The 23,056-nt window shown below is 41.9% G+C and overlaps 1 protein-coding gene across 2 annotated transcripts in view; it reads left to right on the top strand.

Annotated features, from left to right (window-relative positions):
• PCNT (pericentrin) overlaps positions 1–23,056 on the top strand; it is a 276,563-nt gene that overhangs the window by 145,888 nt on the left and 107,619 nt on the right. For both annotated transcript variants that reach the window (XM_030581110.1, XM_030581111.1), the window contains 8 exons: positions 3,257–3,471; positions 4,042–4,250; positions 6,964–7,126; positions 13,404–13,616; positions 15,717–15,755; positions 19,518–19,747; positions 20,112–20,231; positions 20,695–20,715. In XM_030581110.1, coding sequence (XP_030436970.1) covers positions 3,257–3,471; positions 4,042–4,250; positions 6,964–7,126; positions 13,404–13,616; positions 15,717–15,755; positions 19,518–19,747; positions 20,112–20,231; positions 20,695–20,715 — 1,210 coding nt within the window. The remainder of the gene's footprint in view (positions 1–3,256; positions 3,472–4,041; positions 4,251–6,963; positions 7,127–13,403; positions 13,617–15,716; positions 15,756–19,517; positions 19,748–20,111; positions 20,232–20,694; positions 20,716–23,056) is intronic.

Raw genomic sequence — 23,056 nt, 5'->3', positions numbered from 1 at the left:
TTTGCCAGAATGTGTCAAACACCTTTGACTTCTTTTGACCTTTACAAATGCAAATATGCCAGTGCTGGGAATGACCATGTTTACACTAGATGCCAATTACAGGTATGTTTGTAAGCATGGTCTGTTTCAACAACAGCAAAGAGTCCTGTGGCACCTTATAGTCTAACAGACGTACTGGAACATGAGCTTTCGTGGGTGAATACCCACTTAGTCGGATGCATGCATAAAATGGTATGCATCCGACGAAGTGGGTATTCACCCACGAAAGCTCACGCTCCAATACGTCTGTTAGTCTATAAGGTGCCACAGGACTCTCTGCTGCTTTTACAGATCCAGGCTAACACAGCTACCCCTTGATACTTTCAACAACAGTGTCCTGAATTTATTGTTCATATCTTTTGAAAGATCCAGATTAGAATTGCTGCAATTCATTTGACTATGTCTTCATAATCTGTTAATTTGCCAGATTCTGAGAGTTGTTTTTTTTTTAACTGTAGTTTATTGCCTCAAGGATCAGAGCTGATACTTTAAATATCACACATGGTGGTGACTATTATTTATTTGATTGCCAAGAATGTGCTCCAGGGCTGTACAACAGAGAAGGATGTAGCATTTCTGTATACCAAAACAGAAGCTGTGTAGGTTTTAGTTTTTAAAATGTAGAAATATGTGTTCTATATCTGATGGGTTATGGTTGAAAATGTTTATGTAGTTACTCCTGAGGGCATTCTGCACCAAAAAATTAAAAATTATGTGCACAATATTTTATAATTCTCCACATTTTATTTGTCAGTAAATAAATGCAGGGGGAGCACAGGCCCACACACACACCTGGGTCAGACTCAGTGGTGAGGCTGCACCCGACCCTGACACAGCACAAGGCCTGGGGCCTGCCCCAGAAATACCTTGGGGCCCCTGACCCTCTGCGCTAGGTTCACCAAGTGTGAGGCAGGCAAGTTCAACCAGGCAGAATTGGGGGCAATCTAGGTGCAGGCAGCTCAGTGGGGCAGTCTAGGTGTGGGGAGATCTGGAAGCACAAAGGCTCGTGGGGGTGTTCCAGGTGTGTGGGCAATGAGACTTGTGTGAGGGCTTCCAGGTGAACGTAGTTGGGGCTCAACGGAGGGGTCAGGGTGTGGGGGTGTGGATGTGGGGGCTGGAGGGTGCAAGGAAGTGGGGCTCGTCTGGGTGGGGTTTGAATGCAGAGAGGTCAGTGGGGGGTGGTCTGGGTGCATGGGGGGGGTCCAGATGTAGGGGTTGAGCTTCAGTGGGGTGGGGTTTGGGTATAGAGGGCTAGGGAGGTTCTGATTGCATGGGATGAGGCTTTGTGTGGGTGTCTGGGTATGGGATGTCCAGATGCACAGGGGTTGAGTGGATGGGGGGTCAGCTCCCCGTATAGTGACCCACTCCCCCTGCAGCTGAGGAGTGATGGGAGCAGGAAGCAGGGGAGGATGCTGAGTTTCCTGCAGCTGGGGGAGGTTTCTAGGGGTGGGTCTGACACAGCCACAGCCACTCCTTGCCAGGGGAAGAGGAAGTCTCGTCCTCTCCTGCCTCCAGCCCAGCTGGGACTAGCAGCTGATATCCCGGCTCAGAGTACGAGCCACTGTCTGGGGTGTCACCTGCCCTGTGGTGATGTACCTGTCTGCCAGCTGCTCTGGGTGCTTGAAATGATGTATCTGCACAGGTTGGGAGTGGTGTGTGACTGCTCTTGTAGGTTCCCTTTGCTTCCTTGTCAGAAAGTCATTTTTCTGCAGGAAAGCAAAGAAATCTGTGGGGGACATGAATTCTGCACACGCACAATGGTGCAGAATTCCCCCATTAGTATTAGAAGTATGATGTGTGTGCGGTGTTTTTGTTTTTGTTTTTGTTTCTTTTTTAAGAGGCCCCTGAGTGAGGAGAGAGAGATCAGTTTGTGCAAAAACAAAGGAAGGGAGAATCCAGGTGCATGGAATGGATTTGAATGGAAGGTGCAAAGACGAGAGTGGAATAAAGATACAAACAGATTTTCAGGAAGTGGGCGTGTTGAAGTGTAGAAAGCACAATTGGGAGTAGGAGGAAATGGAAGAGCCAAATGTGAAATCATGCCATGCCATAAAGATGAGAAGATTGAACAGAATATGGAAAACAAGGGGAAGCCATTGGAGCAGTTTGAAGGCTGGAGAAAGTGACCAGTGTTGTAGGAATTAAGTTAATTTTTGCAGTCTCATTTCTTCAGAGGTTAGAATTAAGTTAGGCATCATGAAGGCCAGTCATGAGAGGGGCGCATTAGTCAAGGGTGACCAAGGATGGAGAAGGAAAGCATGATTTTTAAGAGCGTAGAGTAAAAAGCAAGAATTTGCTTAAAACTGAATGTGGTGCAGGAGAGGGTTGAGCACTACAGGTTCACAAGCTGTGTGCTGTAAGATGGGGACAGTGGTGGAGAGAGGAGGAAGAAGGCCTGTTAATTTTTCACTGTGTGTAAGAGGGCAATGGTCCATCCAGGAGACAACGTTTGGAAATATAATAGTTCAATGTGGATGGGAGATCAGGAGGGAAGAGATAGATGTCAGTCATCTGCATAGGCGTGGTAGTTGAAATTGTGGGAGCAGATGAGCTCCTCAGCATGAGAGTTAAAAGTAACTAGGGGCAGAACTCTGGGGACAGGACAGAGAGCAGAAGAGGAACTGGATTTGGTTGGCATGTATTTTCCAGAGCTAAAGAATTATTGTTCAGGACACACTAGTGAGAACTCAAATTATTGCCATTACTTTATGAAAAGAATTTTCATCATATTTGTAATATTCTTTTGTGTGGAGAAGCTTAGCAAACATCCAGATGTCTCCTACCATCATTAATACATAACTATTCAGTTAAAAATGATGGCATGAAACCTTCAATTAATTTGCAATACTTATCTAATATGTATGAATGGTATAAGAAGCTTGTAATAACAAATGAATATTTTACAGATGTTTTTGTTATTGGGAGACAGCAATTGTTTGGGATTCTGATAGAGCAATGAAGAGACAAGGTCTCAAGGTCTAATCAACAAGGTCTAATTTAACAATTAATCCTTCATTTCTTTGGGAATTTAGTAGTGAAAATAGCTGCAAAGTGGCATCCTTACTAGAAGAAGCATTTAAATATTGATAACATGCTGTGTCACAGAATCTCTCAAGCCTGCAGAGAGGTTTTGAATTTTTAAAGTGTTATAAATATTTATGTACCTCTTCTAGTTAAAATATCCTGTACTTTGTACTGTTTGGTATTTCTGTTCTAGGAAAAAACTGCAGGAATCTTACCAGCAAATTTTGAAATTATTTGTGGAAATGGTAAAGGCCACTATCGCCACAGAAGACCTTATCTGTAAGAAAGTTGGTCTCTGTCTCGATGACAGTCTGGCATCTGGAGATTCTAGAGAAAGCCGCAGCATGATGGAAGAAGTGGGGTTCATACAGCATTTCAAAGCCAGAGAGAAGCATGACCTAGAAAAAAGTGAGTGTCAGTCTGGACATAGTTATTTTTTAAAGATACTGTTAATTTCATATCATACAGACAAAGCTGTCCACATGGGTATTTTATATTAGTGTTCTCCATATCCACCTAATGGGCTTCTCCAGAGTTATGATAGACTCTGTCAATATCCTGCTTTAATCCTCTTAATGCCACTTCCCGCAGCTCCCATTGGCTGGGAACGGCAAACCGCGGCCACTAGGAGCTGAGGGGCTCCGTGCCTGTGAATGCTCCTGGTAAACAAAATGTCCCGACCCGCCAGCGGCTTGGCCTGATGGGCTGGGAGCCAAAGTTTTCCAACCCCTGAAACAAAGGGTTGGCTTATGAAAGAGTCATACAGTTTTTGCTGTTTTTACTTATCCATCTTGGGGGGGTGGGCTTATAAATGAATGGGCTAATGAATGAGTATATACAGTAAACATCGCTCAGTCCCAAGCAGTGTCACTGTTACATTTGCATATGATAGTGTCAGTCAGTTGTGTAACAAGTAGCTGTTTCTGGAATAATTTTTTGTAATAGTGTTTTTTCTAACTCATTTTTTTTTTTTGGTAGGTGACCTGCTGGATGAAACTCTCACAGAACACAACCAGATATCTGCAGTGACCGATGAAGGGTCTGAGCTGAGCCAACACTTATGTGAGAGTGTTTTTGCAAGCCCAGACATGGCATTTGAAAATGAAGAGATGATCCTGAAAATTTGTCGCCGTTTGCGCACTGCTGTGGAGAAACTTCTAGAGCTGGTTACAGAATCAACTAAACAAGTAAAACTAGATTCCAGCTTTTAGCTAGATATTGTCATAGCCCAGGGGTAGGCAACCTGTGGCACGCATGCTGAAGGCGTCACGCGAGCTGATTTTCAGTGGCACTCACACGGTCCGGGTCCTGGCCACCAGTCTAGGGGGCTCTGCATTTTAATTTAATTTTAAATGAAACTTCTTAAACATTTTAAAAAACCTTATTTTCTTTACATACAACAATAATTTAGTTATATATTATAGACTTATAGAAAGGCACCTTCTAAAAACATTAAAATGTATTACTGGCATGCAAAACTTTAAATTAGAGTGAATAAATGAAGACTCAGCACACCACTTCTGAAAGGTTGCCAACCCCTGGCATAGACAATTGTGGTCTGATCCTGTGACGTGCTGAGACCCTTGGGCATTAAGGCATTCAGCATTTTGTAGGATTGGGTTCTTGGGGAAGTGAATGAAAAGCTATGTAGACAGCTCACATTTCCAGTAAGAAATCTGTACACATCTTCCTACTTGCTGCATTGAAGGTTCTGCTCTCATTACCTATGAGAACTGTTCTGGTAATGTCTGTTAATATGTGCAGTAGAACATCAGAGTTACTAACACCAAAGTTATGAACTGACTGGTCAACAACACACTCCATTTGGAACCGGAAGTATGCAATCAGGCAGCGGACACTGAAAAATAAGCACTGTACAGAACAGTACTGTGTTAAACGTAAACTAAAAAAATAAAGGGAAAGTTTAAAAAAAAAAAAAATTTGACAGGGTTGAGAAACAGTTTCTGGGCTTGCTTCATTTAAATTAAGATGCGTTTTTCTTCTGCATAGTAAAGTTCCAAAGCTGTATTAAGTCAGTGTTCAGTTGTAAACCTTTGAAAAATCAACCATCGTGTTTTGTTTAGAGTTATGAACAACCTCCATTCCCGAGGTGTTTGTTGTTCTGAGGTTCTACTGTATTTTGGACCTGAATTAGATTACATGCCGTCTGTATTTTAGGGGGTGCTTGTAATAATGAAACAAGATGTTTGTTGTCATGGCAAGGTTTAAACTGGAACTTTACCCACCAGTTTAATAGATATGCATTCAGCTTCCTTGCTGGAGAGCAGAATTAGGATTTTCAGGTTGCTTGTAGTGAAGCAAAGGGCAGAGGAGGGCTTTTAGTCCCCTCTGAAGCTATCTTCCTACACAGAACAGTGATGACTGACCCTGGAGGGGGTCATTTCTACTGAGGAAAACTGTCATGACAGAGGCTTCTTAGGAAAGGGGTAAAAGGCAATAATGCAGGATCCTAACCCCACATACTTGCAAATATACTTTGCAAGGCTTCCATAGTGTGAAAAGGGGTGGAAGACTTTTACAATGAAAACTAGTACATAGCTGAGAGAAGAAACCTGTAGATGTTTCAGTGATGGCAAACTGAGAACTTGGAATTGAGATAAGCACTGCAAGGAGAAAGATCCATCACGTGTTTCACAATATTGTGAATCTCTGTAACTCTAAAGAGGAACTTTTGACTCCACTGGGAGCCAGTAGCAAAATTACCTTTGACTTCAGTAAGAACAGGATTGAGCCATAAAACACATTTTTAAAGTCATGCGTTACGTGGTGAGGTAGTTGTTTGAAAAGACCGACCATATATACTTGATCATAAGCTGGTTCATTTATAAGCCGACTCGCCCAAGATGGGTAAGTAAAAATGAAAAAAATTTATAACCTTTTCATAAGCTGACACTGTAATTCAGGGGTCAGCAAACTTTGGCTCCCGGGCCATCAGGATAAGCCGGTGGTGGCCCGAGATGGTTTGTTTACCTCAAGCATCCGCAGGCATGGAGGTAAACCTAAGTAAACAAAGTGTCCCAGCGCGCCAGCTGCTTACCCTGGCAGGCCGGGACAGCAGTTGGTGGGGAGAAGTTGGGAGTCGGGAGTAACCCTTGTGACCACCCCCCACATGACCCCACTCCTAGCCCAGGACTCCACACTCTCCCCATCCCATCCCTTCCCATATTATTTAGGGAGGGCCAGGGAGGATGATTCTGGCCTGGCTGGAGCTGCTCCTGCAGGCTGGGCAGCGCAGCTGCAGCATGTTCTGGTGGGCCAGACTGGGTGGCACAGCCACAGCATGTTCCAGTGGGCTGGGCCGGGTGACACAGCCACAGCTTGCTCTGGGGGGCGGGGCCGAGTGGCACAGCTGCAGCCTGCCAGCCCCAGAGCTACAGCTGCTTTGTAGGCTGCGGGAGAGAGCAGTGTGGCCAGAAGTGGAGAGACTCTGGCTCCGCCTCTTCCCTTCTGTCTCTGCTGGCTGTGCTGCCTCTCCTTGCTCCCCCTGCTGGGGGGAGGGGCTGTGTCCCACTTCTCCCTCTCTATACCTGTTCATAAGCTGACCCCCTTCTCTTGTGCTTCCCTTTTTTACTAAAAAAAAAAAAAAAAAAAAAAAGAATCGGCTTATGAACGAGTATATTTTTATTAATACTGCTTCAAAACAGTTAGTTGGCTATTAATGCATTAAAACAAAGTCCTATAATAAAACATGTTAGGAATATGTAGCAAGTAAACTACAAGCTGCTTTGTAATTGGCAGTTGAAGCACTTGATAGATAAATATTACAAAAATTAAAATAAGTTCTCTTTTTATAAGGGTTCAGATTATCATTGAAGTTCATATGTTGAGCGTCATATGTTGTGTTGTATCTTTTTTTAATCCTTTTTTTTTTTGTTTAAGTTGGAGAAAACACATGAAATTCACGCTCACTTTGAGGAAGAATTCAGCCGCAGAACTCAGGAAACTGCCCAAGTGGTTAATCAGCACCATGATCTAATGGAGTGTCTAAATGAGGAAAGTGAGGCAAAGAATCAACTGGCACTGGAGCTTCATAAAGCAGAAGGTAAAGAAATGGATCAGAAACTAATAGATTTCAGATGTTAATTATATAATATAAAAAATATTTGGAGGTGGATAAGTGAATTTATAATGCATATTTGATTGCTTTTCCTGCCCACTTTGGCATTCTAAATCCCTGTGTCACTTGAAACAGATACGTCCTGTTTCTCCCCTCAAGTGTGGCTCCCAACCATCAGAATTACACTTACCTGAGGCCTGGAATGGGCCCAGTGTTCAGTACTGTATTAGTGCTAAAAATGTCAGGACTTTAAAAACCAGTATCTCACATTCTTGCATGGCTAGAAATGGGAGCTTTATACTATTCGGGAAGGGGAGATGCCTAGTTTCCCAGTGGGTCCCAGTACTCACAGCTGGTCCAGAAAGGACCCACGTGACAGTAGAAGGAAATATTTGATCAGGATGTATGCAAAGGGAAACAAAAGAAAGAAAAGGCTATTAACTGGAGAGCATTGAATACCAACTGTCAGACAAAATCGGAATTGCTAAATAATGATTTTAATTTGTCTGTCAATGAAAGAAACAAGTAACCGTAGTTCTTGATGTTCGTAATTTTAAAACTAGCAGGATATGATGAAAATTACTCAGAGTATTACAGGACATAATCAAGGAACTCTGTCATTGGCAGTTGCGTTTGGAAACTTCTCTTGGACAGAAGTCCCAAGAGGTGCATAGGGGAAACATACTGTCGGTTTCGTGAAATGTGAGACCCAGTGAAATACAAACCAGTTGTTTTCTGACGACTTGGGAAATAAAAGCCAGCATTGGTTTAAAAGACTGATGGTTGCACCAAAATGCATGTAATGTCATTCCTTGTTAAATAACTAGTTTAATAGTATTGTTGAGTTTTTGTAGTGTGCTTTATGTGCTCAAAGCACTCAGAAATGTTACCTAATTAAGCCCGATACCAACCTTTGTAGGCAGATATTATGCCCATTTTACACATGAGGAAATTGATCAACAAAAAGGTTGTGTTGTCCATTTCTTTGGAGAGTGAGGGAGAGAGGCTGTTTAGAGAAGGGTAATGGTTGTCACAGGTACATACAAGGATGCTGTAAGCAGGAAGGGGAAGAGAACTGTTATGAATAAGACATGAAATCATGGATTTAAATGAGAGAGAATTTCAACTTTAAATCTCTATTTTAAGAAGTGCCAATATTGGAGTGTTACGCCCTCTTACAAATATATTTTAAACAGGAAAAATGTGTTATGGCAGCATGGCATGCCCCTAAAGGCAGTGGTGGAATCCATCAGTACTTGAGATCTTGGTCACAACTTAAGGAGCATGCTTTATACTGAAGGTCCTACCAAAGAGAAATAAGACTAATGACCAAAAAGAGACTGCCCCCTAGCCTTTATGATTATGTGAATGGATGTGATACTCCTTTTGAAAATTCTTTTCTTGTTTCTTGTACATGGTAAATTGTACTGTTAAGAACATTAAAATGGCTATACTAGGTCAGACCAGTAGCCCACCCAGACCAGTATTTTGCCTTTCAACAGGGGCTGGTGCTAGATGTTTCAGATGAAGTGAACTGAACAGGGCAATTTATTGAGTGATCCATGCCCTGTTGTCCTGTCCCAGTTGGTAGCAGTCAAAGGTTTAGAGACACCCAGACCAGGGTGTTGCGTCTCAGCCTTCTTGACAAATTGCCTTGGATGGACCTATCCTCCATGAACTTATCTAATTATTTTTTGAACCCAGTTATGGTTTTGGCCTTCACAAGATCCCCTAGCAACGAGCTCCACAGGCCAACTGTGTGTTCTGTGAAGAAATATTTCCTTATGTTTGTTTTAAACCTTCTGCCTATTAATTTCATTGGATGGCCCCTTGTTCTTGTGTTACGTGAACAGATAACTAACACTTCCCTATTTATTTTCTCCACACCGTTCATGATTTTATAGATCTTTATCATATTCTCCCTGAGTTCTCTTTTCCAAGCTGAACAGTCTCAGTCTTCTTACTCTCGCTTCATATGGAAGCTGTTCAATACCTTTAATTTTTTCCAGTTGACCAGAATTGCACACATTATTCAAGGTGTGTGTGTACCATGGATTTATACAGTGGATTTAAAGTTAACGTGTAACAGAGTTGCTTTTACAGTGGTTTTTAACCTTTTTTTCATTTGTGGACCCCTAAAAAAATTTCGAATGCAGATGCAGACTCCTTTGGAAATCTTAGACATAGTCTGCAGAGCCCAGGTTGAAAACCACTGTTCTGTGGTAACGACAACTTTGTGGACCCTTTAGTCATAGTCTGTGGACTGCCAGGGATCTGCGGATCACAGGTTTAAAACCACTGTGCTAGTAGATATCTACATTTTATTTGTAACTTCTACAAGGCAAATGTTCTTTAAGGAATTTCTTTCATAAATCTGTGCTATTCTTTGTGCAGGGCACACCTCTGACACAACTTGGACCTGTCCAGTAGCTCAAAGAAATTGTAAACATCTTGTATGCACCATCAATACATATGCTGAGAACTAGCCAGATTCTTTGGTCATATGCCCTTATTTTAGGTTTTTGTTTTTTTTTTTCCTCCTGAAGACAGGCTTTGGAGCATCTTAAAATGCCCTTAGTATGTTATGGGTTTTGTTCTACGATTGAACTAAGATACAGTAATTGAATTTAAAATAAATGGTTTGTTCTTCAAGTGCTGTCCCTGTGGGCGCTCCACTTTGGGTGTTGGTGCGTCCCAGCACTGTTGATCGGAAGTTTATGGTAGCCATGTCTGCACGGGTAGGTGTCTTGCGGTGCCGTTGATGTCGTATGCTGTGCACGCACACCTGATCCCTCTAGTTCCTTGTGAACTGTCCACAGCTGAAGAAGGAGCTCTGGGGCAGTATTAGCACTCTTCCCTAAAATCGTTAAAAAATAGTTTAATTAGATAAGTAGGTAGTTAGAAAGCTATAGTTACCGTTAGTGTTAATTCCTCCAGGCCCCCCCCCCCCCCCGATAAAAACTATTTTGTTAATCATCCCCTGAGAGGAAGTAGCTATCCGTTAAGATGCCTGGCTCCTCAGGCTTCAAACGCTGCGGCTCCTGCCATGAAGCTGTGCCCATTTCAGATGGGCATTCACTGTGTGTACACTGACTAGGTGAGGGGTATAACCACCAAAATGCCCCCACTGAAGCAGTTTGAGAACCAGAGCCCAATGTGATAGGGATCTCTGGCTAAAAATGATTTTAATGGAGAAATCCCTCCAACCTGATTTGGACAAGCAGACTGCCTCTCTAGACGCTCCTCCAACTGGAAGAGGAGACATACCCTATGAAAGACCAAAAAAGAGCGCTCAGAATTCTCCGGAGAAAGTACTGCGAAAAGAGTGACTCCTGCCAGGTCGCTACTCCCAATGCCGACATATGCTCGAGGGAGCACCTATGATACTCCAGGCACCTCCAGCAATGCCGAGGTCCGAGCAAAGGAGACACAAAGACATGCTTCCTCCATGGCACCAAGTTCACATGCAAGGGACTTGGCACTGAGCATCTCGTCAGGCACCATGCCTACGCCCTCGGCACCGACAACACAGTTGGCACCGGTGGAGAAAAACAAGTCAGCACCAGTCGCACTGACTAAATAGTCACAGCATTTGTCGGCACTGAGCGGACGTCATGGCACTGATGGTCCAAACGTTGGCACCACACAGTCTCTGTTGCACCAGAAAGAGTTGGGGATACCGTCGGCACCACATTCCTCGATACTCGGTACCGGGGATTCCCTGACAGGCTATGGAGGAGATCCCAACAGCTCTCACAACATTGCACAATTTTCCAGCGAAAACGAGGAGGAGATGCAGGAGCAAAACACCTTCTGACTTCACCACTCCTCACCAAAAGAACAGCGACCACTTTGGAGCTATATGGAGCCAAGATACAACCAGATGACTCAACAATTTCAGGCAGTTTCAAGAACTGTTTAAGTGGGTCACTCAGAGCCAGGAAATACCACTAGAGGAGGTGCAGACAAACCAACATAAGCTGGTACAAATACTACAACCATCATCTACTTCCAAGATTGCTCGTCCTATCAACAATGCCATCTTGGAACCGGCAGAGACCGTCTGGCATACACCGGTCTCAATTCTGCCAGTGTGCAAAAGGGGCAGACTTTCTCTTTGCACATTTGCCCCCCAACACCTAAGTGGTCAATATTGCGAATCAATGTGGCAAGCAATCACAGTTTAAATCTACACCACAGGTGAAAGAACACACAAGACTCTCTACCTATTTGGGTGTAAAGTTTATTCTTGGGGCACCCTACAATTCAGAGTAGCCAATCTTCATTGTTAGCTAAATATTACTATCATAACTATATGAAACTTAGCTCGTTCATAGGAGAGCTCCTCAAGGAGAAACGGTCACAGTTTTCAAGCTATCATCAATGAGGGTCAGCTAATAGCCAAAACAGCCCTATAAGTGTCACTAGACACTGCAGCCAGAACCAGGGCCACAGCAGTAGTCATGTGCCGGTGATCCTGGCTACAGGCCATGCATTAAACCAAGGAACTGCAAACAAATGTAGGCACAACTCATGTATTCATTTCCACTGATCTCATGCATCATACACTAGATACGAACAGTCAGGGCCAAGGCAAGCATGATACCCTTATTTGATGCAAATGGCGATATGTGCCCCACAAGCCCTCCCTCCTAGTGCAGACCTGCTGTCTCAGCACCACAGTCGTACTCTTCACTTGAATCTACTCCACTTAGAAGCATGGCTCCTACATGGTTCCACCATGGTGAACTAATCTACTCAGAACAAGTTAAACATGTGTTATTAAACAGCAGGAAGATGACCAGGCGTAATACTTACCTTCAAAAATGGAAGAGGTTCTCTCCCTGGTGTCAAGAAAGACAATTAACAGCCTCTGCAGTACCACTAGTGCTGGAATACCTACTGGAGCTGAAAAGTTCAGGTTTAACAATGAGCTTGATCAAAGTTCATCTGGCGGCCATTACAGCGGTCCATCAGGAGATTGATGGAACCTCAACATTCGCGGGCCAAACTACTAAACACTTCCACACAGGTCTCCTGAACATTTACACAGAAGTTTGTTGGCCTACCCCAACGTGGACCTCAATCTGGTGCTGAGATGCCTTACCATACCGCCATTCGAACCATTAGCCATCTGTTCCATTCTACATTTGTCCATGAAATTGGCCTTTCTATTACTTCTGCCAGAAGGGTGAGTGAGATAGGTGCGCTCATGGCTGATCCTCCATACATACACACTATTCTTCAAAGAGAAGGTCATGCTTTGTCCGCACTCAAAATTCCTACCACAGGTTACGTCTACATTTCATCTGAACCAACCAATCCATCTCCCTACATTCTACCCTAATCCTCATGGGAATCCAAGAGAGGCCACCGTGCACTAACTGGATGTTAGACGTGTACTAGTGTTTTACCTTGAAAGGAGCAAACCCTTCCGGAATTCTCCTAGACTTTCTCTACTATTGAGCGCTCAAAAGGAGAGACAGTATCTACTCAGAGATTGTCTAACTGGATCTCCACATGCATTCAGCTGTGCTATTGTATGCAGAATACTGACCCACCGGAACACATTAGAGCACATTCTCCTAGATCTGTTTCAACCTTGATAGCATTTCTACATAGTGTTCCAAAATTAGAGATTTGTAAGGCCATTTGGGCCTCCGTCCACACATTGGCTGAACACTATGCAATCACTCATGACTCCAGGGCTGATGCCATAGTGGGTCTCTCAATACTTGCCTCAATGACTCTAACGAACCCTAAATCCCCCCAGCCCTCTGAGGGGCACTGCAGTACAGTCACCTGAAGTGGAGTATCCACAGTAACAGCACTCAAAGAAGAAGGGAAGGTTACTCACCTTGTGCAGGAACTGAAGTTCTTTGAGATGTATGTCCCTGTGGGTGCTCCACTACCTGCCCTCTACTTTGGAGTTCACAGTAGGGACTCTGTGGTAGAGAAGAAACTGAAGGCCTCGGGTTGTGTGCACGCTACATGCGGCACTAACAGCACTGCCACCCACCTACTGCGCAGGCATGATCTGCGGGGACACTGCTACTGTAAATCTTGGATAAACAGCGCTGGGATGCACCAGCACCTGAAGTGGAGCACCTACAGGGACACACATCTTGAAGAATCTCAGTTACTGCACAAAATGACTAACCTTCACTTCCTATTGGTGATAGTTTCAATAGTTAGTTGATAATACTTTATGTAAGAAATTCAGTGTCTAGTCTTCTAATTTACTTTTTCCTTTGGATTTTAGGTATCATTGAAGGCTATGTAGTAGAGAAAGCAGCCTTAGAAGAGGCAATGAGCCTGAAAGAAGAGTCTGAACGACGCCTTGTTTTGGAATTGGAGAGCTTGCAGGAACAGTTTCAGAAGCTAACCCAGGAACAGGCAATACTCCGTGAGGAGCGGGATATGCTAATAAGTCAAAAGAAAGCTCTGGCTGCCAACGTAGGAGAAATAGAAGTTGGTAAGAAATGCTTTAATAACATTTATGATATTTCTTTTGTATAATGGTTGATTGAATAGCTCAGGACAGGAAAGGGTAAAGCAGGGACTTCCAGTTAACTTTGAAAATAAATAAACCCAGACATGACACTTACTTTTTTAGAAATAAGATGTTGTTGCTGTTAATGAGGAGTACTCCAATATCTGGTGACAAATGGAAGGAAAATGGAAAAATAAGCATGATGAACTAAAGGGGATACTGAATGGAAGGGGATGTAACTGGTAATTAGGATCTGTCAACTAAAATGTAGTTAACTGATAGAACATAGGCAGGAGAGAAAGGGAAAAAGTAGATCTGTGTCACTAGGGGCATGTCTACATTACCTCCCAGGCAGCGATCGATCCAGTGGGGGTCAGTTTATCGCGTCTCAGATAGATGCGAATAATCGACTGCTGAGTGCTCTCCTGTTGACTCTGGTACTCCACCAGAATGAGGCGCATAAGCGGAGTCAACAGGAGAGCTTCAGCTGTCAACTTACCGCAGTGAAGATACTGTGGTAAGTAGATCTAAGTATGTCAGCTTCAGCTACGCTATTCACATAGCTGAAGTTGCATATCTTAGATCGAGCCCGCATGGTGGTGTAGACAAGCTCTAGAACGCCACCACAATACCAAGGAAATGGACTGAAAATGCAGGAAGTAGTTAAATATCTTGGATAAGGCTAAAATAATTAAAGATGCAGGATAAATTGTAATGGGTATCTGCTATAAATTCCCTATAGACTAGAATTCAATGAGTCAAAACCCCTGGGGCAAGCAATCTAGGAAGGACAACTAGGAGCAGGCTGTAATGATCTGGACTCTAGACAACTTGACAGCTATTTGCTGACAGCAGGGGAATGTAGAGTCTCAGGACTACTGAGTTCAATTTCAGGCATTCTTTAGACTATTCTGTCCCAATTATCCACCCTCCCCCTAAAAGCACTGTTCCTATCTGCTCCTGTTCTGCCTCTGAATCTTCAGGGTCTGCACCTCTCCTCTTCTACTTCTATTTACCACTTCCCCCTCCCCCCTCTGCTCCTATCCAACCCTTGTTCTCGCTCCTGCCTTTCTCCTCCTATCCACCACTCCAACCTCTGTCTCTTGACACCTACTCCTTCCGCTCCTATCCATCCCCTCCATCTCCTGTCTCTCTGCCCCGTCCCCATGGCTCTTCCCTACTCTCTGGCTCCTGCAGCCCCACATTCCTCTCACAGGACGATGCCATCAAAAATCTTGATGTTTTGTCTCAATTTGCTGATATGGGGGCACTGTATCAAAATCTCTGAAATGGTATTAGCCTGAGGAAAGATAATTATATCCTTCAGAGGAAAATCTAAGACTTGAGTAGTGAAAATAACCTGTGGTGGCTGTGACACTAACTTGCTCCACTTGTAGGCTCCACAGGCCTCAGCTGAGCTCTCACTGTTTGTCCTGGTCTTAGGCTGAGCAAGCAATGGACATAAGGTCCACCAGAATATTTGCCCCGACTAGTGCTTCTAGAAAGGAGGGGAAGAGAGGAAGGAGAAACAGTATTTTCTGCCATGTGTAGTATGACAGAGTTTCAGATGTCCACAGAGAGACATAAAATAATCATATCAGGACACACTGATGTTGTTTTGTGATCGTTATGTTGCCAGGTGGTTATGGCTTTGAGTCATGTGTCCCACTGGAAATAATGCAGTGTCAGGATTTCACTGTACAGTTATTTTAGGGTCTCTGAAGTGCTTTTCAGTGTACGACTGATTTAGAGGTTAAAGGAGCTCTGAGCACTTAGCGAGGAAGAAAGTAAGAAACACATGATGCTGTGAGGAAGAATTGCCAGATGAAAGAATTCAGTAGGACCTCAGTAAAGAGATAGCTGGGTGCCTGGCAGATTGTGCCCAAAATGGGCTCTATAAGAACAGTAGTGCATGGTCAGCATATATGATTTAACAACTACTTCTCCACATTGAGACAGGTTATCTTTAGGAATGCTGCAAAGTTTGACATTTCCCTATTCTGTGTTAAACTCATTAGTGATCTGGAAGATGGAATGAATCAAAATGTCCTTTTTTTGTCTTGTACGTGTTTCTATTAATAGGAGTTCCTGTTGCTAATGTAGCAAAAAAGGAAGATTCAGGTTTGTAACAGTGTGACTTCATGAGAAATGATGTGGATTAATTAATGACTTGGAATTTAATCTAACAAAGAGGAATAGTACTTCAGAACTATGCCCAATATGTTGTTAATAATACATACTCCACATTATTAATAATATGGACATGTTTAAGATGTTGTTTTCACAATTTAACAAAAATCACTAGACTTTAATTATATAAAAAACTTAATTCATTAATCAATATTTATTAAATGATACCAGTCTGCTGATGTCAGTCTTAAATCCCATAGTGCAATTATAAGCAACCAAAATTGTTGTTTTGAGCAGACAAAAATGTTTTATAAATATGTTGTGAGGTTCTAATGGTGTGGCACTGGGTTTCTTAGAGGGTAAATGTAATTTTAAAATGTAGCAACACCAAGTGCAGGAGAGCTAGAGATGGTGAATGAAAGAGAACAGAAGGAACTGGAAGAAGGATTGTGGGAGCAGAATGAAGAGAGAGTAGGAATGGGGAGCAGGAGGAGGAGGACAGGAGAAAGATAAGAATGGACTAACGGGAAGGACGAGTTCTCTTGAAAGAAAATATAGGGGAAAATGGTGGAGGAGGAAAAATGAATCTGAAGGGAAATAGTGGAAAAGATAGAGGGGAAAGAGATCAGGATTCTCGGAGGAAGGAATGAACAGAAAAATAAGGGAGACAAATGGCTTTAAATGACTACTAAAGTCTAATGCTAAAATAAATGCAAACAAAAGTTTTGCTTTTATATGCATATGAGAAATTTTGAGCTAGCTCAAAAATGCAACCGTAACGCTTTCTCTATATGGTTCTGATAAATTAAGAGGAGCAATACTTTTCTTCTGAGAAACCCCAAAATGTATGCCCTTGTATACTTGTGTATGCAGGATGGCTCTAGGCTTGTCGGGAAAGGACACGAGTTGGGGGACTGCATTTTTTAGGCAGCTGAGGTGGGATTATCTGGCCAGATCACAGTCCAGGATATAGGGAGAGGGCAGTGCTGAGTGGTCTCTCCAACTGCTGCAGCTCCATTCCTTTTGTTTGTCAAGCACCCGGGAACATGTGTTTTCCAGCTCTCTCTCAAATGCTACTATGGGATTTTTTTTTTATTATTATTTTTTTGCAGTGTAGACTTACCCTCACATGCCTACTAGGCCCTTGTCCTTAAATCGGACCCTGTCGCATGATTGAGAGTCTGTCTGTGATATGTAAACAGGATTGGGTTTTGAAATTCACCATCTAGTTAAACTCCAGCTATTGTAGAAGTTAACTGTTAAAAGCCTAACAAGCTACTTATACTAGGAGTGCGAAGTTATAATGTTTCCTTTTTTATTTTTTCTAATTTAACAAATCACATTTTTTAAAATTTAAAATAGTACTCTTCCTCTTGTTTGGAATTATTGTTTGTAGTGCTGGGTATTTGTATAAAAATTGTTATGTTGATGTGAAAAATGAGCTTCCTAATGAAACCTACCATAGCATTTTCTAGTATGATTTTTTGAGTTACCCAAGAGGGATTGCATGACTGGAGCTAGCATAGATAAAACAATATCAATTTGATTCTCTACTCAGAGTCCAATCAGTGACCTGACAATCTGTTAGTGTTACCTTTAATTATATATCTATACATTTTGAGAATCAGACTCCTCTGTAACAACAAAAGGAGAGAAAAATAACAAGACTGACAAAGCATTAATTGACTCACATTGCATTAATCATAGAATATTGGGGTTGGAAGGGACCTCAGGAGGTATCTAGTCCAACTCCCGCTCAAAGCAGGACCAATTCCCAACTAAATCATCCCAGCCAGAGCTTTGTCAAGCCTGACCTTAAAAACCTCTAAGGAAGGAGATTCTACCACCTCCCTACGTAACCCATTCCAGTGCCTCACCACCCTCTTAGTGAAAACGTTTTCCCTAATATCCAACCTAAACCTCCCCCACTGCAACTTGAGACCATTACTCATTGTTCTGTCATCAGGTACCACTGAGAACACTCTAGATCCATCCTCTTTGGAACTCCCTTTCAGGTAGTTGAAAGCAGCTATCAAATCCGCCCCCATTCTTCTCTTCTGCAGACTAAACACAATCAGTTAAGTTTTGGCAACAAATTTCCCATTCTGCATAGAGTTTATGAGCCTAATTAGATTCCATAGAGACACTGGCTTTTTTGAATAGGAAGTAGGTGGTAAGAATTTTTTTAATTTTCAAATTCTCATTTAAGCAGTTGTTTTGTTCCACAGATGGCAGTAAAACTCATTTTAAAGCTAAAAAGACTCAGCTACTCATCAGTTAAAATATATAGTTCATTCTCCATTGTTACTCACGATTTAGTGGGGATAAAATTGCTGTGTCCACCAGTTTTTTTCAAACTCGTCCTTGAGAAGTATGAATCTGACATTTGGTGACTGAAATTTGTCTGTTTTTCATTTAAATCTATTTCAGAATTCTGTTGTGGGCACTTACAAATCTGAAAACAGTTAAAAGGCTGACAACACTATCTACTGAATCCTCTTGCCTTACTGAATTTCTAGATGTTGGTAATTGTAGGCGTGTAGGGGTGTATGGCCCTCCCTCGCTGCCAGTCTCTGAGGGAGGCCATACCTCTTTGCTGTCTCATAGACTCATAGACTCAGGTGAGAGGGGATACCCCTGCGGTCCCAAGAATTGATCCAAGGAGGAATAGTGGAGTAGAAACCAGAGTAACGGGTGATGCTGGTGGTAGAAGGTCTCTGCACAACGGGGTACTGGAGTACTCTATCAAAGGGGGACGCTAGCAGTCTCGCTGGCTCAGCCCTCGCTTGGGAGAGAGTGAATGATTCAGGGGGCCCAAGCCTGTAGACGAGGCAAGCCCCCAAACAGTCTAGGGCTCCAGTCATCAAGCAGGATACTATAGTTAGGGACAGTTCAGGGGCCCAGGCAATCTAGTGCACTGGCCCCCTCGGGCAAGGGCAAGCACCACCTACGGTCTGTGGGGCTCAGGCCAGGAATTGGGCACCAGCATGGGTTAAGCACCCAGCAAACAGTCTAGGTTCTCCATCAGGGGCGAATGCTCCCCAGTCTGTCATCCTGGGTCTGGTGGGCAACAGACAAATGGTTCTGGAGTGGTGGTGTCAACTTCCTGGTTCCACGCATTACGTGGGTGTGGTCTACCCTCGCTGCCAGTCTCTGACGGAGGCCCCACCTCTTTGTTACTGTAAGGAAAAGTTTTTTTCGCAAATAATGAAGATACAAATTGCACGTTTAAAAGGCAGAATAATAGTTCTTTCACCACCCTCCTTTTAAGCATAATACATTTAAAAGTTAGACCTCCGGATTCTCATCTGTGTGTTCAGGTTACTTACAACCAGAGAAGTGTTAGAATTAATTTGATGTTTTCCAAAAAGCCTTTATGTTGGGATCTTAGTTTGGATCCTCCAAACAGTATATCCTATTTGCTGAAAGCTCAATTTGTAGCCATAGATTGGTTAATCAACTAATCACGAACTATGACTTATTTCCACCGGACATGGCTGGTATTGCATATGTAATTATTTTGTTGTCAGGGGGCAAGATTTTCAAAGACATAGTAGGGGAGTTGGGTGCCTCTCTCTTCTTTAAGTATTTTAAAATTTCCCCTTTGATGCTGATGTGTTGAAGGGGTGTGTGTGTGTGTGTGTGTGTGTGTGTGTGTGTGTGTGTTATATGCATCAAATATAATTTTAAACATCTGATTTGCATATTTCTGGACTGACTGACTTACTCTCTTACCATTCTCTGTGTGGTTAGGTTTACTAAAAGAAGTAGAATTTTTAGCAAAAGAGAAGTTAGAACTGCAGTGCCAGGCAGAGAAGGACCATTCCACCTTGCGCTCTCAGATGAAGGCTTTGGAAGTGGAACTTGAAGAACAGATGGATCAAAATCAGAAGTTGGCAAAGAAGTCATTGGAGGTTACTGATCTAAGGCAGCAAATTCAAGTCCTTGAAAAACAACTTAGAAGTCAACGACAGTTCATGGATGTAAGCAAGCTCAACACCCAATTTCTGCAGCTTTGGAGAGGAAAACACTTCCTCCTATTTTGTGATAAGTCTCTTCCAGGATAGTTTTGGTTTTATCGAAAATAAGACCTTTATGTTTCTCCTTGTAAAACCAAGGATGACTGATTGTGTTTAAAAGTTTCCTGATCTATAGGAGTATGGAAAGTAGCTTTTTCTTTCCATGTTTCTGCCGTTCATTTGTTTTGTAAATTGAAATAATCTCCTATTGTCCTTGTAAATTCTTACTTGGCTTCTAGAACTGCCAAGCAAATGCAAGAAAAAAGGAAAATGCAGACAACAGCTTCCTCATAGCAAAAATGAAAAATCAATTTTTTTCATCTTGCAGGAACAAGCTATAGAGCGAGAACATGAACGTGATGAGTTTCAGCAAGAAATTCAGAAACTAGAAGCTCAGTTAAAGCTGTCAGGAAAATCCCAGACATCTGGAGAGCCTAAACAATACGGGGTAGGTAAAACCACATGTAGTGACTGTGTATCTTTTAGTTTATATTTAGTAAATTGCCCAAAGTGGATTTACATTTGGATATCTGTGGTTGCTTGCTTTGTTGAATATCACAGTTAGTATAATTATTTTCTCAAGTATTTTAGGAAATCCAGAGTACTGAATTAATCAGCTCTTTCTTAAAACTGGCTGAAGTACAATTTTGGTGGTATGAGTGTTGGTGCATGTCTTAATTTTGATTTTGTTAGTGCGATTGTAGGAAATGGTATGTTTGTGTGTATTACAGTAAAGTGTTGCCAACCATATCAGATTGGTTTGATTTAGAGAGAGCAAAATATTGACACTAGAAATTATGGCATCTGGCCTTTTTCCTTTTTTTCTTCAGATGCTTGTTTGTTTGATATTCAATTTAAAAGTTTAATTTTTGTTTGTTTTTTTCTCTCTCTCACATAAATGAACATTACAGATCTTTGAATTGACTCTCCAGGTATGGAAAAATAGCATGAGCATCCCCTCGTCCTTTCTCCCTTCCCCCTCAATTTCTTCTGCTTATTCAGATCTGCTTTGCTTTTTTGCCTTCGTTGAATGTAAAATCTGCTTAGACTGATTGCACGTAGGGGATTCATGTTTAGCTTTGTCAAACTCTTACTCTGGAAAAAATGCTTTGTATTTAACTTCCTATTTCTAACTTCTTTACTTTTCTGGCTTTATTGATCGAATACAGCCTCATGTAATTGCTCTTGTAAAAACAATTTATTGTTCTAATACATACTGTGAAAAGAAAACAAACTTTTGGGAAATAAGTAGCATGGAATCGTTTTCCCTGTGCCTCAGCTGTCCAGTTCTATTTGTGACATCACTTTTCACATATTTTATGTTTATATGGTTGTACATGTTACTAACTTTATTTCTAATTCTTCATCTGTATCAAGTCTGTAAAATTCTAAATCTTTAAATGTCATGTGGTATAAACAATTAAACTCTCAGGACAATGGAGTTTTCCAGACAACCAGACCAATCATTTGTCAGCGTCATTGTATAGGGTCCTAAAGTTTAATGTAGTTCTACTTCCTGTTTATCATCTTAGGAGTTCTAGCTGTTTCATTCTCCCTTTACCTGGGCATAGTGTGCGAGACAGAATACTGATGTGTTGATCTTTTTAGAAAATCTTGCCAACAGGTATATTGACTGTTTTATTAACATATTTCAGCAAAAGGTAGAGGAAAGTTTAAGGTGACCTATCCAAGGAAGCTTAAATCATGTATTTGTTTAAAGTTTGAAGGTCAAATAACTGTTTAAGCTGATCAAAATCAGTTTAAGATGATTTTGTGTAGGTTGGGCATCCCCCCTTCAAAGACATGTTTCTGGTCTGGCCTCTACGTAAGTCTTGAGTAATCCTAAAATCATAAAAGGAAATCATAAAAAGAAATGAATCTGGGATGTGTGCAAAATGACAAGCATTCTAGTAGCAGTTGGAAAATGCCCTTGTTTACTGTTGAAGATGTTAGATTAAGTTTTGGAACAGCCTTTTACTCACCAATAAAACAGCATATGTAGAGATGAGGAAGGAATGAGACCTGTAAAAATTAGCTTATATTTATTTGCTGTTCTGAACATTTACAACCAGTAAATATATAGCACACATGCCCTGTGATTGGCTGAGACAATTCTGCTACAGTACAATGGCCTGAAGTTCTTGTTCTCTGAACATAATCACTGTAACAGATCCACACTTGCCCACTTTCTCACCTTCTAAAATAAGTTAATATCTAATAGAGCTATATTGTGAAAAAAAGAATTGCCAGGTGGTGATCAGAACCACCATCTCAGGGTTTGAGATTAGAGTGAAGGTTGTGGAAGTGTTTGTTCCCTTATGGCCAGCATCATAACAATGGAGCTACTAGAACATAGCATTTTAAAAGAAATTTATAGTATAAGAATGATGTGTCTCAGAAAAAGAGGTCTCTTAACCTAGGGGTTCCCAAACTCTTTACCTCGTATCACCCCTTTCTCTCCATCCATGTCCCCCTGGAGCTGGGACTGGGGCTGGGGTGTCGGGGGCGGGGGGAGGAGAGGACACGACTGGGGTAAGAGAGCCGAAGCTGGAGCCACAGCTGGAGATGGGGCCAGGGCTAGGAGCAGAGCTGGGTGGCGCTCCCTCTCCAAACCCCGTGGGGGCTGTCCTGGGCCCAAGCCGTGCCCTCTGAATGTTCTGCGCCCCTCTAAAGGGACGCACCCCACAGTTTACGGACCTCTGTCCTAACCTCTTGTGTATTGATGAATTAACCAAACCATTTTGATCAAATTTTTGTAATATAATCAGCCTTAGAGAAAATGTTGCTATTTTTTGCAAATGTTATTCAAAAGCTTTTCTGTAAGATAAAAACAGGCTTATGTTATGATTGATACTTGAGTAACAGTTTATGGAACACAAGGGAGATATACTAAAATTAAATTACTCTGAATTGTTTTAGGATTAAACCTAATAATTTTTTTTTTATTCTTAACAGATCCATAGTGCTTCCATTTTCAGGACTTTTTGTTATATTAATGTGCTGCTGGTTTTCTAGATTGCTGTAAATATTAAGCTAATATATTTATAGCTTTTTAAGAGGTACCATTTTTAGAGAGCAAGATTTACAGGTGACTAATTTTACCTTTTTTATTTCAGTTTTACTTTCAGGTGGTATCTGATAACTAATGGTGACTAATGTGAAATTTTAGGGCTGCCAATAATTTATTTTTAGGATTAGCCACAGAGTGAATATTTCCTTTCTGAAGAAATATTTAATATGTCTTGTTTGTTTATTTGTTGCATCTATGTAATA

This window comes from Gopherus evgoodei, chromosome 11 (genome assembly GCF_007399415.2).
Source record: "Gopherus evgoodei ecotype Sinaloan lineage chromosome 11, rGopEvg1_v1.p, whole genome shotgun sequence".
NCBI lineage: Eukaryota > Metazoa > Chordata > Testudines > Testudinidae > Gopherus > Gopherus evgoodei.
Note: the sequence above shows the minus strand (reverse complement) of the source record. Positions and strands in the feature narration are given on the sequence as shown.